The 16,153-nt window shown below is 33.1% G+C and overlaps 1 protein-coding gene across 1 annotated transcript in view; it reads left to right on the forward strand.

Moving 5' to 3' along the window:
* The first annotated feature begins 50 nt into the window (after positions 1 to 50).
* Positions 51 to 16,153, forward strand: part of LOC148311631 (NF-kappa-B inhibitor cactus-like) — a 29,016-nt gene continuing 12,913 nt past the window's right edge. The window contains exons 1-3 of the mRNA XM_088256307.1: positions 51 to 734; positions 5,559 to 5,736; positions 7,577 to 7,736. Coding sequence (XP_088112433.1) covers positions 340 to 734; positions 5,559 to 5,736; positions 7,577 to 7,736 — 733 coding nt within the window. The 5' untranslated portion in view covers positions 51 to 339. The remainder of the gene's footprint in view (positions 735 to 5,558; positions 5,737 to 7,576; positions 7,737 to 16,153) is intronic.

The raw sequence follows: 16,153 nt of genomic DNA on the forward strand, positions 1-16,153 counted from the left end.
CTTAACATGATTTATTTTGGTCGTATCTCCGATTGAAACATTTATATTTCAATTGTGAAACGAGTGTCGGAGAGTTAGGTGTGCCGTCGAGGATCGAACGAAATATTTTTTCGAAACAGCTGCTATTATTATTTGATTTCGAGTGTCATTTTATTTTGAATCGAGCATGTAAAGTGATCTAAACGTGTTTAAAAAAATATTATTTCTTTTGTTTATTTGGAAGTTTCGCAAGTTATTTTGCCTATATTAGGCAGTAATTATTCTTTGAATGTTTGTATATTTGTAATCACGTTTCCGTGGTTTAATATTTCCTATAAACGCGTTTCGCAGTAATAAAAGATGTGTGATAAACCGGGATATGGTGCCCACATTAAATCAAATCCCAAGAAAACCTCATTGGATGATGGAAAGAGCAACATTGATGAGGATTGTAACGTAGATTCAGGAGTCTTCTCGGGCCAAATCAGTGAACAATTTTCCAGCCAGGAAATAGAATCAGTCGAGGAAGAAGTTGAAGACAGGGATTCCATGAGATTAGAAAGCGGAGTAGTTCTCCTCTCAGAATCATTTTCGAGCATTAATTTACGCAATGAAAAACGCAATGACTTAAGTTCAGACCTCACGAACCTATCCAAAGAAGTTCCATTATTAAATATAATAGAACCCGAAAACGAGAAGAGATCAGAACCCGAACCGTTGCAGATTTACTTCGATCAGGACGATGAAGGAGATACGTAAGTATTGACATTCAACCTAACCTATCTTACATTGCTTTTTATCGTACTTGTTTTTACGTTGTGTGAGCACGCACAACTACGTGTAGGGGAATTTGGGTTCTGAAGTAACATTTTTTTTGCCATAATTATTTTCATCGTTAATTTCAATAAGTGCACAGCAAAATATATTGTACTGGCAGGTAGCTTATAAATACATACATAATAATACAACTATTTGAAATTAAAGATTTTCGAAAACACGATTTGTGTTGCTTTTGACCCCGATAGTGGGGTCAAATGTGACAAGTAATGTGTTGAACATAACACCGCAAATATTTTACGCGAAAAAATCATTGCTTCGAAAATCTTTATGTGCGCGTTTCGCATCACTTCCGGGAAATATAACGCAATGATGTTTAAAAAAAATTACGCACATAATACTATCTTATGAGTATGTTTAGTTACAAATTTCCTAACCGTGATTCGTCCTGAAGATAATATTGTATTATAAATAATATTTCAATTATCTGAATCAATTGCTGTTTTAGACTAGTCGAATTTGCATTTATTTTCAGATTAAGATAACGTATTCATTCTCATAATCAATGCCAAAAACAGTATCATAAACTTTTTTTAAGTGTGTTTTCACATAATACACTGTATTTCACATAATACAGTGTATTTACACAAAATAAATAATATCTCCTGGAAAATCAATTCAAATTGTTTTGAAACAGATTATTATTAGCATTATTTAATGTTAAAGTCATTATGCAGAATCTGGCCATCTATAATGTAACATATCTGATTTAACATCACCCTTGATATAGATACTAGAATGCGATCCGAAAATCTCTGTGTTTTCGTATAATTATATCCCAGTTTAACATACTAAATATATACATTATGTTTCCTACTATATAAGGCATACTCTAGTAATCTCTGCTTCTTTAAATAATTTTAATTCTTACGCCAAAGCATTTAAGTTAAACTTTATTTATTTACGATATTTAAGCTAAATAATTTAGTTCAAATTAGTAAAAAAATATATGTGCTGCCCTAATTTATTTCATATGTTTGTGTTTTGTTAGTTTTTATTTTATTTATTAATTTCACAAAATTATGGTTTAATTCATTAAACAGTTTATTTGTCTTGCTGTTGCTATTAAATATCTGGACAAAAAAAATGCATTTACATCCGGGAAGTTGTGTTTTATTTGCTAGACGAAACTCGGATAATCTTTGCCGTATCAAGGCGAAATCTCGTTTATAAATTAACACGTTTCTCGATGGGGTACATGTTTACGTAAATATTAATATTGTATACGTCATTGCAGTATAACTTCGTTGTAAATGACGTTAGTATTATGTTGCAAAACAATCAACAGTGTAATCACAATATCTAATACATGTCGTCCACTCAACCCGTCAAGTGTCGAACTCCACCCGCGGTCAGCCTACGCGAAAGAGTAAAATCATTATTATTTAGCCATAAGATTGATTTCACATATTGTGTTCCATATGTATGTAGAAATACAATTAATTTAGTTTATGTAATTTTTTTACAATCTAGCTTTTTGTATTCCACTTTGTTTTTACTCTCTCCTATAGACTACCAATGCTCGATTTCCGAAGACAGTTTTTTTTTTATCAAATTCCAGTACTGAGGGAATCCTTTTGAAAAGTACTTTCCTAAAGTGAAAAAATACCTTACTGTATAGTACCACTTTAAAAAGGAATCTAATTACGGCCATTACCGTAATAATAATTGTCCGATTTTATTGAACGGTGCAATAATCAGTCAGACCATGTTTAAAATGCTCGATAAAAATATTGACTATGGTACCATATATTTGAGTAATAATTTTCTTTAGCAATAAAGTAACTCCCAAATATTTATACATATACAATATTTGGTTACTCTTTTTTATGCCTGATATCAGCGAAATTTAAAAAATGCAATTTGAAGAAGAAAGTCCATTTGATGGTAAAAAAACGCTATTTATTTTTTTGTGCACGGTAAATATATACAGTATAATTGTTATAAAATGAGTAAATATTCACCAGCTTAATCAACGTTTTCGGCAAAGAACATGTTCGGAATATTATTGGTTGATTGGACGGAATCCAGCGATCTGACAAAGAAAATTAAGAAAATTCATCTACATTGGGCGAATGAACATCAGAATTACACCTTGGAAAATTAGAGGGAGTAATATTCTATGGTCTGTTCGAATTTTATTCATTCAATCCAGTCAGTCGGTAGGAAGATAAGTCGCTGAAAATATAGAGTAATATTTCAACATCATTGGAATTGTGAACTATTGACCCTACGCCATTACATATGTTCCATATATATATGGATATATGGTTTAGCCACGTCAAGTTGTTTGGGGTACAATGAATTCCAAGCAATACAAATAAAGACTTAGAAAATACCAAAAATTACGTCTACACGAATAAATTAATTTCATCAGGTATAGAATTAAAAATACAAAACATCTGAAATATTTAATTTTAATGTCTTACTTTAAAATGTATTAAATTACAATGAGACAAATATTCAAATACTTCCATAATTCAACCACTTAAAAAATATAATTTCAATCACTACGGAGGTTAGAGGTCAAAATAACATATGGAACAAAGGCAAAATAAAGGAATTGGTAAATGTTTAAGAGTTAGTTAATTATATGAAAATTGTAAAATAGTTTATATTCTTAATTTTTTCTCTCTTTTTTGTGTGTATAATAGGTTAAAAATTGATAAAAATAATAAATAAAAAAATGTAAAAAGAACTTTACCGATAAGACACACAAGATGGCTTGGTGGGTCTGCAAAAAAATGTTTTAATAGATTTATAATTGTTCTTTAAATAAATGTATATAATTTATGTAAAATAAAAAATAATAATGATATAAATTCGTTAATTGATTCGACGGTCACTTGGTGGTAAAATAGTATGTTTTATGATCGCAAGTGAAACTTAAATAAATAAATAAAAATAAATTCATATTGATGGGGTGATTCGTCTGAGAGAGCGTTCTTCGACAGCATTAAATCTGTTTTTATCATTGTTTTGGTTGATCCCTGCCCCCCTACATTGGATCCATTCATCAGGGTTGGTACTCTCCATATCGTCGTAATAATCTACTTTCTCGTGAGCCGCTATTTGGTAGGTACAGAGACTAGTCTTTCGTTACATGCAAATTAAAGTACTCATATTATTATCTCACATATATTAACTTTTTCTTTTTTGTTGTCTGAGACCAATGATGATATCGCGGTAATATTTTGAAAATGCGTGGAATTCATTGGCAAAATCGTTATGCGTACCTATATCGCAATCGTTAGTATGTTTGGTTTTTCCGTATTAAGTTTTAACACACTTTATGAATATTAATGTTGAGAAATCCATTAAGAAAGCAGGCGTTTTGATCATGTGACTATGTAACATATGTTTACCGCATCGTGGCTTTAAATTTTCCCAAGCGTTTATTGTATGTTTTTATCATTCGGAAACTTTCTCCGGTGAGCTGATAAAATAAATAATTTATTTGACATTGGTGTTTCCAAGTTCAACAATGGATGTAATTAAATTATATGTTCTAATGTGAGTTTTTCCTCTCACATTGCAAGCTGTGCATTCAAACTGCTCACGCTTGTTAGATAATTTGAGATTTGGAAATTAACTCGGTCCACTTTTTAATTCTCTCTGTTTCTTTTGCTGTTGGAAAATGGAGCTTTTGTTTTCCACCTATTTTAAAAATTGTTATCTTAGGTACCTTTCACGTATTCGACTAGAATGTAACATTTGTAGTCATATATACTGGTATATTTAACACATTTTCGAATTCAATAACCAAATTGAGTTCAAAAGTTGCCGCTTATAATCAATCACCTAGATATATAGAGTGCCTAGTGGGTAACTTCTGCTTTTTCGGTTACCGTATTGGTATTCGACAATTGTCGTCGGTTTATTTTATTAGATGTTTTTGCACCTTAACATTTATTAGTCAGTGTCAGTAAAATAAACTGTCAGTGCTAATGCATTTTCTTAAATATTAGATTCTGTCGGCCTTATTTTTCCTTGTCTTTTCAATGTATTGTGTATTTTTTTTTTAATCAAGTTTTCGAATTTTTTATAGTGATGCTGTCACGTTAGCGGCATATCCACTCCGAGATACGAAATTGGAAAGTTTTTTCTTCCGCATATAAAGTTCACATTCGTCGGCTGGGTTTTTTCGGAAGTGTAAATTTGTAGACCGTGGCAAAGTTCTCATCATTGTGTTGCAATCTGGATAAAGGGAGGGCAACGGCCGCGAATTCTCCCAACTCCATTATTTCTCCGGGTTTTCCCAAACAGGTTTTACATTATTTTATCGCCGGGAAGCAGAGTGCACCGCGCATTATGTACTCGTACCTACCTAACCGAGTTGGTCTGGTTCATCAATTTTTATTCAAACATTTTCCGTTTGGTAATTTGATACGCGTCCACGTAGAGTTGTTTCGTGTCGAGATCCTCGCTACGAATCGACTCTTACCTGCCACAACACCGTACATGCCAATTCGATGAAAATAAAAATTATTACGTACCTAATATTGTTAATGATTAAAATTAATTACTTTTGCTACAGCAAGTATATAAGTTACATGCAAACGTAGCAAAAAATAGTCTGGGTCTATATTTTTAGCTATAATTTACATATTGTATGTTACGGTTTGGTTTAGGTCAAATTTCACATCGGGTAAAATTTTTACCTAAATTTCTATCTGCATATTTCATTCGTAGCATTGTTCGGCGCTTATGCTTATGCTGGTATTTTGTTTTGTTATGTGCAGCCAACTACACATAGCCATAGTCCACCACATGACAGAAGCCGTCCTCGCCCTCCTGCACATGTGCCCCCATCCCGCGCTGCTCGACATCCGCAACGACTCGGGCAGAGCACCCCTGCACCTCGCCGTCCTCACCCAACAGTCGCACATCGCCCGGAGATTGCTAATTGCGGGAGCTAAGGTAAATATTGCAAAAAATTAAATGGAAATACGTTGTACAGGAATACCTCACTTGCAAGAAAATATCGTTAGTTTAGAATAAAACTCATGCACAGAACAATGGCATGAATATCGCTTTACCATTAAGTATATTATATTTTTTCATTTCAGATTTATTTATTCTTTCAAATTTTGTTTTTTTTTCTCAAATTTATTTTACAAGGCAGAATGTTGCTTTTTAAAGTATCGTGAATTCGAGTGTCATCCATCAACTTTATCCTGTAAATAACGAGTTTTACCTTCAAATCGTCAATAAACTTCATATATTTATTCTCTTCTTATATGCAATATAACGATATTATTAGTATTATTTTGTTTAATAAATTCATCTGGCTTTTTTAAATCTTCTATTTATTAATCTATTTCAATAATGTTATCGGGTAAATATATTAATTATGCATTAAGTTAAGTAAAGTTATCAGTAGACAATGAGTATTTTATACTTCCCACGATACGCATAGGACAGTTATCCTACTGAACGGCTTCTCAGAAGGTCAAAATTATTAGGGAACTAATGATTAAGTGAGGCGCAGATTCTTGGAACATTTGTAATTATTATTTAATCTTACAGCGAATTTCATTGTTAGCGATGTGTCGAAACACGTAATGCCATACTCCTTTACCCCGGTACTAGACCCGCACCCCACGCTGTAGTACCTGCAGAATACGAACGCCATAAAGGTGCCGGTGTCCAATTAAGTACGGAAAGACATTTTTACTGTTAACAAGCTTATTTGCCATTACTTTTATGACTTCTAATGAACTCTTTTAGAATAAATGTTAAGGTATACACATTACTTCGTAAAACATCCTCACAACATTGGACTTATTGGTACTGAACTTTTTCTCCAAATTGCTATTATGAATTAGTTTATATTTATGACAGCCGAAGCAGTTACAAACCAGTTTTTTTGTTGCTATTAATATCCAATTAATTCTGTATGTTTCATATACGTTTTTTTTCTTCATTTTTAACCCATTGATCAGAGTCAGCCCATTGGGCGAACCGAGAACGTATCGAATGGTCATGAGGCTTCAGTTCTTGGAGTAATTGAACTTTGTATGCCTTCATACTGAAGTCATGATGCAAAATTCTCCTCAGAGAAGTGCGATAAATGTTCAGTTCCTGAGAACGATGACGAGATGATGTTGATGGATGTTCAAGCACACTCCGGGCAACAGCAGTAATGTTTTCGCTCGAGCGCATTGAACGAGAACTTGAACGGGTTGTTTTGTCCAATAACAATTCAATTTCACTAACTCGCTTCACAAATTGATCCACAGACTGCGATGAAAGAAGTCACTTTTTGTAAAAAAAAAATATAATTGAAGGAAGAGAGTTTGTTAGTAGAGGAAGAAGTAGCAGAGCAACGCTGAAAGTATAGGAAACTTGCATCGTATATTTAGAAGCATCATTCTAATAAAGAAGTTGCTATTTGTTCTTCAAATGTATTCAATGATAATGCTGTGTCCACATTTTAATCAAATTTTTAAGCGTATGTAAAAACAAATGTCTATACACATTAATAAATATTAAACTACATAGTTATTTCGATTTTTTTTTTTTGCAAATCGAAATCACATTCCCGGTTGTTATGCTCCTTAATAGTTAATAAGTATGCAATTTCATTTCAATAAACGTTTTATCAAAATAGAATTTCTCTCGGTATGGAATTCATTATGGCATTTTCCATTGATTTATATGGGACAAATTGTTTCCCTTAACGAGAATGATTCTGGAACGAATTATTCTCGTTACGAGATGTTCCCCTGTTCACATTGAGATTGCACGTTGTCGACAGGTGAGCACGCGCGACGCGGACGGGAACACCGCCCTGCACCTGGCCTCGGCCGCCGGGGACCTCAAGTGCCTGCTGGCGCTCACGGCGCCCCTCGCGCCCCACCACACGCAGCCGGGGGCGCGCTCCCTGCCGCACGCGCTCGACCAGAAGAATTACGACGGTGAGCTTCATTAACATATACATTTTCATTAACGTGTCTTTAGTCGCGCAACTTTAGTTTTTTTCTATTTTTATTACTACTTTTTACAATACACATTTTATTTTTTGATGAACATCTCACTAGGCAGAACAAGAAAATATCATTTTGAAATTACAAATATTACAACATAAAATATAAAATAAAGTTATGTTAGCAAAATGAGTAGAGTTTAGCACAGTGAGAAATTGACAAGTATGCAACAATAATAATATGATCAGCTGACTTTATTTAGTAATTTAAAAAAAAATACACCTTTTGAGCAATCTTTACTCGCGCGAGTCAGGATTGACTAAAATTATACGACCTCATGGTTCGTAAAGCTGGCCTAAGCGCTTTGTTAAAGCGCGGTTGACAAATAACTCCCCTTCAGCCGTATCCTTGGGCATTCTAGCGTCTTGGCGCGACAAAATGAAGGTTAAATTAACTATCAAAACATTTATATGTATACCTTTCTTACTGTGTTTACACAAAACAGAAATATTTATACAATTATGTATTTTTTTTACTTTAAAACGTCGTAATATGACTGATTACTTTAATATTATATGTGTATGAAACGATATAATAGTAAATTGTGTGAATTTAAGTAACTGAAAATTTTGATGGGTTTATTAATTTTGTATAAAGAATAGCGAATTCTTTCATAATGTTTCCTTCATAACGATTTTTGTCCTAAGTAGATACATTTCAATAAAAGAGATAATCTGTAAATGTATGTTCATATTCTCGTGTGAAGATTAAATATTTTTACTCATATTTCTTTGAAGTCGCAAAAGAGAAAGGTGATATAACAATGAGTTATAATTGTTACAAAATTATAAACGCACACCTACGCTCGTTCTTTTAACGAACACAGGCCGGGATTTTCCAAAGTATTTTCCGACGGTTGTGACACAGATACACAAGTGTAACTTTCTTGATCAAATTTACCCAATTAATCGGTTTTACATAAGTAATTATCTTAACTGCCAATCAATAAAAATAAACCCAATTTTCGTCCACTTAGCTATTTTCCCAGCCTCATAAACACATAATATGATAGAAATGGTGTTCTGAAATGTTATTGCTTTATGATCTTCTTCAAAGGCCTAATAAAATAAATTGTTTGTATTATCTGAAATGTATTGGGTGGATGCAAAAGTTTTGACCGTTTTTTACATATATTTTTTTTCTTTTTTTTTCTTTTGTATTATTTATTTAATAAATTATAAAATTTCCATCAGTTCTTATAACCTTCTCCCATCTTTCTATCAACTTATTAATACCAGTAGTATAAAATTCCGTGGATTTTAATGCGAAAAATGAAGTAAGGGATGTTTTTACCTACTCTATTGAATAATTTTTTTCATCATTTAAATTTTTTTGCAGTGATCGGAATAAATTAAAATCAGAAAGAGCAATATCTGGAGAATACAGTGGATGCTTGATAACATCCCAATTTAACTCATTTAGCTTGTGTTGGGTCATCATAGCCACATGTGGTCGCGCGTTGTCGTAATGAAACACTGCCCCTTTTCTGTTTACCAATTCTGGTCTATCCTTTTGAAGGACCATGTTCAATTTGGATAATTGCTGACAATATCGTTCTGCTGTACTTGTCTTATCGTGTTCCAAGAGTTCAAAATACACAATACCCTTATTATTCCACCAAACACAAAGTATAACTTTTTTTATGGATTTCGGCCTTCGAAGTTGTTAATGGGGCTTGTCCAGGTATAGTCCAATGTTTTTTTCCTGTCACGTTGTTGTACACGACCCATTTCTCATCTCCCGTCACCAAACGATGCAAAAAAGGTTCATGTTTTTGTCTCGCACTCAAAGCAACGCGCGTTGAAACACGATCCAATAAATTGGCAGCCGACAATTGATGAGGTATCCAAACGTCGTACCGCGAAACCATTTCCATACGCTTCAAATGTCTTAATGCGATTGTTTGGTTGACTCTTATCGTTGACACAATCTCCCTGATGGTTAGACGTGGATTGGTGTCAATTATGACTTTTAATTCGTCGTCATCAGACTTCAATGGCCGCCCGGTACGTGGTTTATCAATGAGTGAAAAATCTCCAGATCGGAATTTTGCAAACCATCTTCGTACCTGTCTAACTTTGATGACATCTGCTCCATACACTTCACAAATGTTTTTGGTTGCCACACTCGCGGTATTGTCTTTACGGAATTCATAAAGTAAACAATGACGTAAATGCACTTTATCGAACGACATTTTGAAAAAATACAAGGGGTTATTACTGTACTCTGGCCAGGCCAAAACTGAATAGAAAGTAGAGGGAAAGCATCCTTTATACAATGGAATCATAAAAAAAGAAGATACTATTCATAATTTATGAAAAATAAATTTTTTACCTGGGATCATAAAAAACGGTCATTACTTTTGCATCAACCCAATATTTTTGGTCAAAGGAAGAAAAAACTGGGTACAATTTTTCTCGTTATTTATTTAAAAATAAAATTAAACGTATTTTTATTCCCCGGCAAGCTATGCTGTAGAAATAATCAGTTAAATTATTTTTATTGTTTTTTTGTGTCTTGAATCGTGTATTTTACCGACATTCGTGAGGTTCCTATTTTGGTCTACGTGTTTGTGGATGAGCATCTGAAGCTTAATTGTTTACATTACTTTGGAAGGACACATAAGGAAAACTAGAAGATTTTGTTATATCCCTGAAATCAAACATAACGTAATTATGTAGTTTAACAAAACACATTCACGTGAATGGATAGGTTATCATAAGGTAATCGACTACTAATCAAAATACGATGGTATATGATGGTTCAAGTGTCAGCTCCGTTCCGACCACTCCTTACACCTCACTATAGCGAAATACTTTCACTGCTCGTATTGATGCGAAACCTACTTGGAAATTATCTTTATGTATTGTAAGTACAACATTGTACTGAGTTGGTTCCGATCGCATCAAATTTTAATTCAGCGTGTCACGATGGCGTATATAATATCAATATTTTTATTCAACACTTCGCGATGACGTAAAATATATTTGTTTTTTAATATATTTGATTACTAATTACCGCTATTAACATCATGCCATTTTTTTCGCTCGGCCAAATTAGGAGAGAGAAGACAGATTAGCAGACACGCTTGTTTGGCGTTAAGTCTTGTTTTTTTTTTATATTATTCGTGTATTTTGATCTACCTTTTACCTTTAGAGACTCGTACACATTGTCTGTTTAGTTACACTAGATAGTTTAAGTACGGGTGCGCGACCCCGATTGCCCAACTACTTTGTGCCATTCCCCTTTTCCTACTTAATTATTTCTTCTGCATTTCCGCTTAGGAGTTATGTCCTTCACACTGGTACACTTTTTCCATCAAATATATTCCACTCCCATATCCAACAATCACGCTAACACGGCGTCGGTCAACATTTCTTTTGACGGTGCGAATTGCGGCTAATGAAGACTACTTTAGATCATTTATTAAAAATAAATATTTGTGTTCTTTACACGCAAAAAAAAAACAATTCTGAGCGGCTTGTGCTTGAAAATATGTATGAAATAGTGTTAAAATTGGATCGAATCTAGAAACTCTGTCTCACAGTCCGCGACGCAATCCACGGAGCTAATGGTACGTACCTCGGTCGCAGAAGGTAGGTACTCTATGGACCACAATGCTGGCATGTAGGTAGATATGTTACCCAAGTAAAGTGCACGGGTCGAGTCTCGCCAAGTTATGGTGGGATTTTCCGCAAACCAAACCGGGTCCGGTTCGTTAAATAAAGTTTTTACTTCCGTTCCATTTCAAGTTCAACCACTTGCTTGAATGTCACGTTGAAAGACACCTCTCGGTGGAACGTCATAATCCGACGTGTTCACTATTGCATATTCTCTTAGTGACGACATTTCTCCTTTTCTCGATTAAGTAATCGTAACATAACTCGTATTTATGTTCTCCAATAGGCTGAACGTTGATTGATAAATGAAGCCACGTTGCTCAGCCTCGCCCTCGGATTGACTTTTTTGTATATTTACTTCAATGACCTTCCGGCAGCTACACTGTTCGCGGTTATTATATTATATTCACCTTCATCTTCTACAAATAACATTTGCTACTCTTAAATAATTATATCGAGTTATTCAAAATTATAACTTTGTATTTATTTCAATATTACAACAATAACATAGCATTACTGTATATTTTTGATGACCCGGACCAATGAGTACTGAATCTTGTTTTTTTCTTCAATTTTTATTTATTTGATCATGCTATGAAATACGAGTGTAGGCTTCTTCCAAACTCGGGTGTAATATTTTATAACGAAACCCAAAAAATCACTTGAAACGTTTACAAATATATTTTTATTAAATTATTTTAATAAATTATAGTGCTTGCAATGATGCTTCATAAAATGCAATCTTATGTAAGTGCAGTTCGGCACTCTAGTTTTGGTTTTTCACTCAAGTTGGAATTATGATGAAAAAATCTAGTCACTTTTTTATCATCATATTAATATTAGATTATATATAATATATTTATATCTCCATAGATTAAGATCTGATAATTCCATCTGATTTCTACTTTATACGTAAGTTATTTCCAAATATTAACTTTTTTTTGCAAGATAATGATACCTTTTTTTAAATTTAATTTATAAAATAAATATTAATGTACACAAATATTGCAATTAGATATTAAGGTAAACCTAATTGGCTTGTATTTTAATGTATCAAATGTCATTTTTGCCCGTTTTCGATTATAGCTTCGTTTGAAAATAAGACCCACGAACATAAATTATGTGTTCATATTTTTGCAAAATCATTATTTTTACATGAAATTGATTATTTGCCTAGAGCGTAAAATGAATTTATCGGCTTTTTCCAATGAGTCGGGAAAATCCCGCTATCTGGGGAAAACTGCGATAACATAAACGTACCGTCGTATTTTCACATGGTGAGTTTTAACGATGGTCGGCTATCTGCCAACAAGTAAAGCGATGCCAGGCTAACCCACTGGTTGCTGCATTGGCTCGTGTGGAATAACAACTTATTCTACATTCGCTCTAGAGCGCGCAGTATTGCCTTTGTACTCCTCATCACATCGCCATCATCGGTTTTTCCTAAACCATTAGCAATGGATGGCGTAATAACTTCGTTATCCGTTAGGTTTGCACTCGGGCTATGCACTTCTATGGTGGAATCGTTCAATTCTATGTAAATATTCATCTTAACGTAACGAAAAACTATCGAACGCACCGCGTTTCTTTTTGGCAAAAGTAGGTACTACGAAGTAGAATTATTTTGTTAATTGTCTCTGAAAATTTCGTTTAACGTAATATAGAAAATTTCCTTCGTTTTTTTTTATTTTTTTTTGGCGTGAGTCCTAAACGCCGAAAATTTACTTAGGGAATAAAGAGATGAGGGCAGGATTCGTTTAATTTTTTTTTGTATAGACTTGTATGAGAGTAAAACTTTTAATAAGATTATTACGCTACAAGGTAAATTGTTGTTACACTGCTGTTTTAACACTGTTTACGGGTCTGTGGAAAGGTCGATAATCTACAAGCAGTAAACTGCGTAAAAGTCCTGTGACCGTTCTGTCGACTTGCGGACTACGTATTCACCTGCCGGTCATATGTGTCTCATTACATGTCCTTTTTATGAATGTGTAAAATACTTTATTCGTATCGATAGTCAAATATTGCAGCAACTGTCGTTAACATCGAATAAATGCGGTTTTTTAGAAATACTTTGCATTTTTTAAAAAACTGGTTTACTGCATATGAATGATTGGGGAAAAATGGTCTCCGAAAATTCAGCTTATCTCAGCAATATTTCGTAAACGATATCATCTTTTAAAATAATTAAACCACTAAAAACGTAACGTATCTACGTCTTAGTTCGTGTCCTAGTATGTCAATGAATGTGCGTTACACATCAAGATTGCTTTCGTGTAAATGTAAAGAAACCGAATATTTTTAGCTGCTGTTTCTCAAAAACCAATTTCGATTTATGTATTGCTTTATTTCTTCCTCGGCGGAAGTTATTGTAATCGGGATTCATAATAACGTTCTTCATTAGGACAGCATGTTTGTATGTTCAGTGGCGCGCCGTTTAATATTGACCATTGTGTTCGTGGAGAGTTGCGGTTTGAGGGATCAATGCCCAAATTTAGATGAATCAAGAGAAACGCAAATGTTTTCGAAATCAAGATACTGTGGTGCCAATGACGAATACTATTTATGTGTACAGTCAGCACACCATGTGATATTGAACTTTGGTCTTTGTTGAATGCTGCGGTTGAAGCCAACCATGTCAGTTTATAAATTGTAAATCCACTGTCGTATTCTAATTAGTCATGTAACTTTTAGAGATATTGCTTTAATCACATGGCTTTGGCTTGACAAACTGTTAATCAATTTTCATGTCGACAATATTTCGCTTTCATTTGGTTAACGCATACTCTCTCGACCTTTTTGTGTCTTTGGAAACCAAACCTATTTTTTTTATAAATATTTATAATTATTTTATTTTTGCACGCATTAAACTATATCAGAGTTTTTTTATACAAAATTAAACTATATTTTTAATCGAATGAAAAATTGTTTAAGCGGTGCCTATTATGACATTTCACAATTCGTACGAAAGCTGTTAGTTTAGTAAGATTTGTTGAATTCTTAATATTATACACATTAGTAATATGTACATGAGTATTACAGTTCAGCTAAGGTGTGTAGGCTTTTGTGCTTATATGAAATGCACGCCCCTGATCCAAGATATCGTTTAAATAATATTATTTTAAAAATTCGGTTTCTTCTTGTTTTATTAGTTAATATGAAATAAATATTAACAAACGAACAAACGATTAAAATCTTAAAATACGATTTTAACTTAATAAAAACACGCCCGAAGTCAAAGTTATTTTTTGTATTCGTATTTTTGTTGTTGTATGTTTTCGACACATTGTCATGGACAAACAAATCCAATTAGTAAATAAAAATTTGTTTGTAGAGGTCCGATGATAACTGTCGCAGTAAGAAACTGCAGTTAGAATTCCGCACGCGTAGATTTTATAGCCGATTGACTCGTGATCACCGTTTTATTATTCCTCCGCTGGATCTGTTTATTTTCCTCGAAATAAATAGTGAATATTATCGTATTATTCGGCCTTCAGTCTTACTCAAGAATTACTTCCTCGGTAGGTTCACAAAACTATAATAATATCATTCCGTAACCTATAGTGCTGATGCTATTGGCGCAATACCCACATGAGCCATAATCTTCAGACCAATCCCACAGTTCGTTGACTATCACTGAAATGAATAAACCTAAGTAAAATGTATTGTTTTCATTTAAGAAAACATGTTTCCACAATCGCAAAATAAGTGAAAAAAAAACTATGTTAGTTACGTATTTGGGAAAAGTACTATACTATGTTAGTTAAGTATTATCCAGCAACCTAATTTGTTTTTTAATGATGATTTTTTTAACCCAGAAGCGTAACGATGTGAGCACTGAAATCAAATTTTCTCTTTCAAATGAAAATGGTTCACGAAATATATTTAAAATTAAAAATAAAAATAAAAATACTTATTTTTCATATTTCACTTTGATTTCTCAATTTTTCTTTTTCTTTATCTTAATATATTTTCCTTATTGAAATTATACGAGTCTGATAGTAATATTGTGAAACCAATTATTTCCATAGCTAAATCAATGGAACACGTTATGAATTCGAGAATATCAATGTGAAATTCAAAATGAATTTATTTTGTGTGAAGAACGATAGTATAATTAGAAATTATTAGTTGATACAACATAGTTATTTGTTTCCACCGATACTAGTACTAATGTTACCTACAATATAATGACTTATCTCAACGCATTGAATGTTCATTTCAGGTAGAATAATTAGTGGCAAACATTTTGGGTAACGATTATATTATCGCCTATTACTATGTTGGAATCACGTGCTTGACTATTAATCTAAAATGCGTGACCAATTATTTTCAATTCAGTAAATGTTTAATTGGTGTAGTGATCAGTTTTATGAGCATTTGTTTTCTGAATGCTGAAAATATGATTTGGGCTAGAATATGATTTGGGCTAGAATACAAAATTAACGACCACGTAGTGTAGATAACTTTAACTTTTACTTCTGCACTTTTGTTTCTAACGAATTAGGCTCATGGATGAGTATTATTAGGAAGTTAACTCAGAAAAGAAAATTGATTAAAAGAAAACGAAGTTATCTATACCGCGTACGTATAGCGTTATTTCTCTGTAATCCCAGCCCTAACATTACAATAAGTTTCAGTGTCTCCATCAATAGCAAATAACGAGATTCGTTTTCCATGAGAATCACTTCTGATAATATTTTTAAACGATGACTTATGCATAATATT

This window comes from Brachycentrus maculatus, unplaced genomic scaffold, assembly GCF_059751285.1.
Source record: "Brachycentrus maculatus isolate JH-2025_06_01 unplaced genomic scaffold, ASM5975128v1 h1tg000060l, whole genome shotgun sequence".
Lineage (NCBI taxonomy): Eukaryota > Metazoa > Arthropoda > Insecta > Trichoptera > Brachycentridae > Brachycentrus > Brachycentrus maculatus.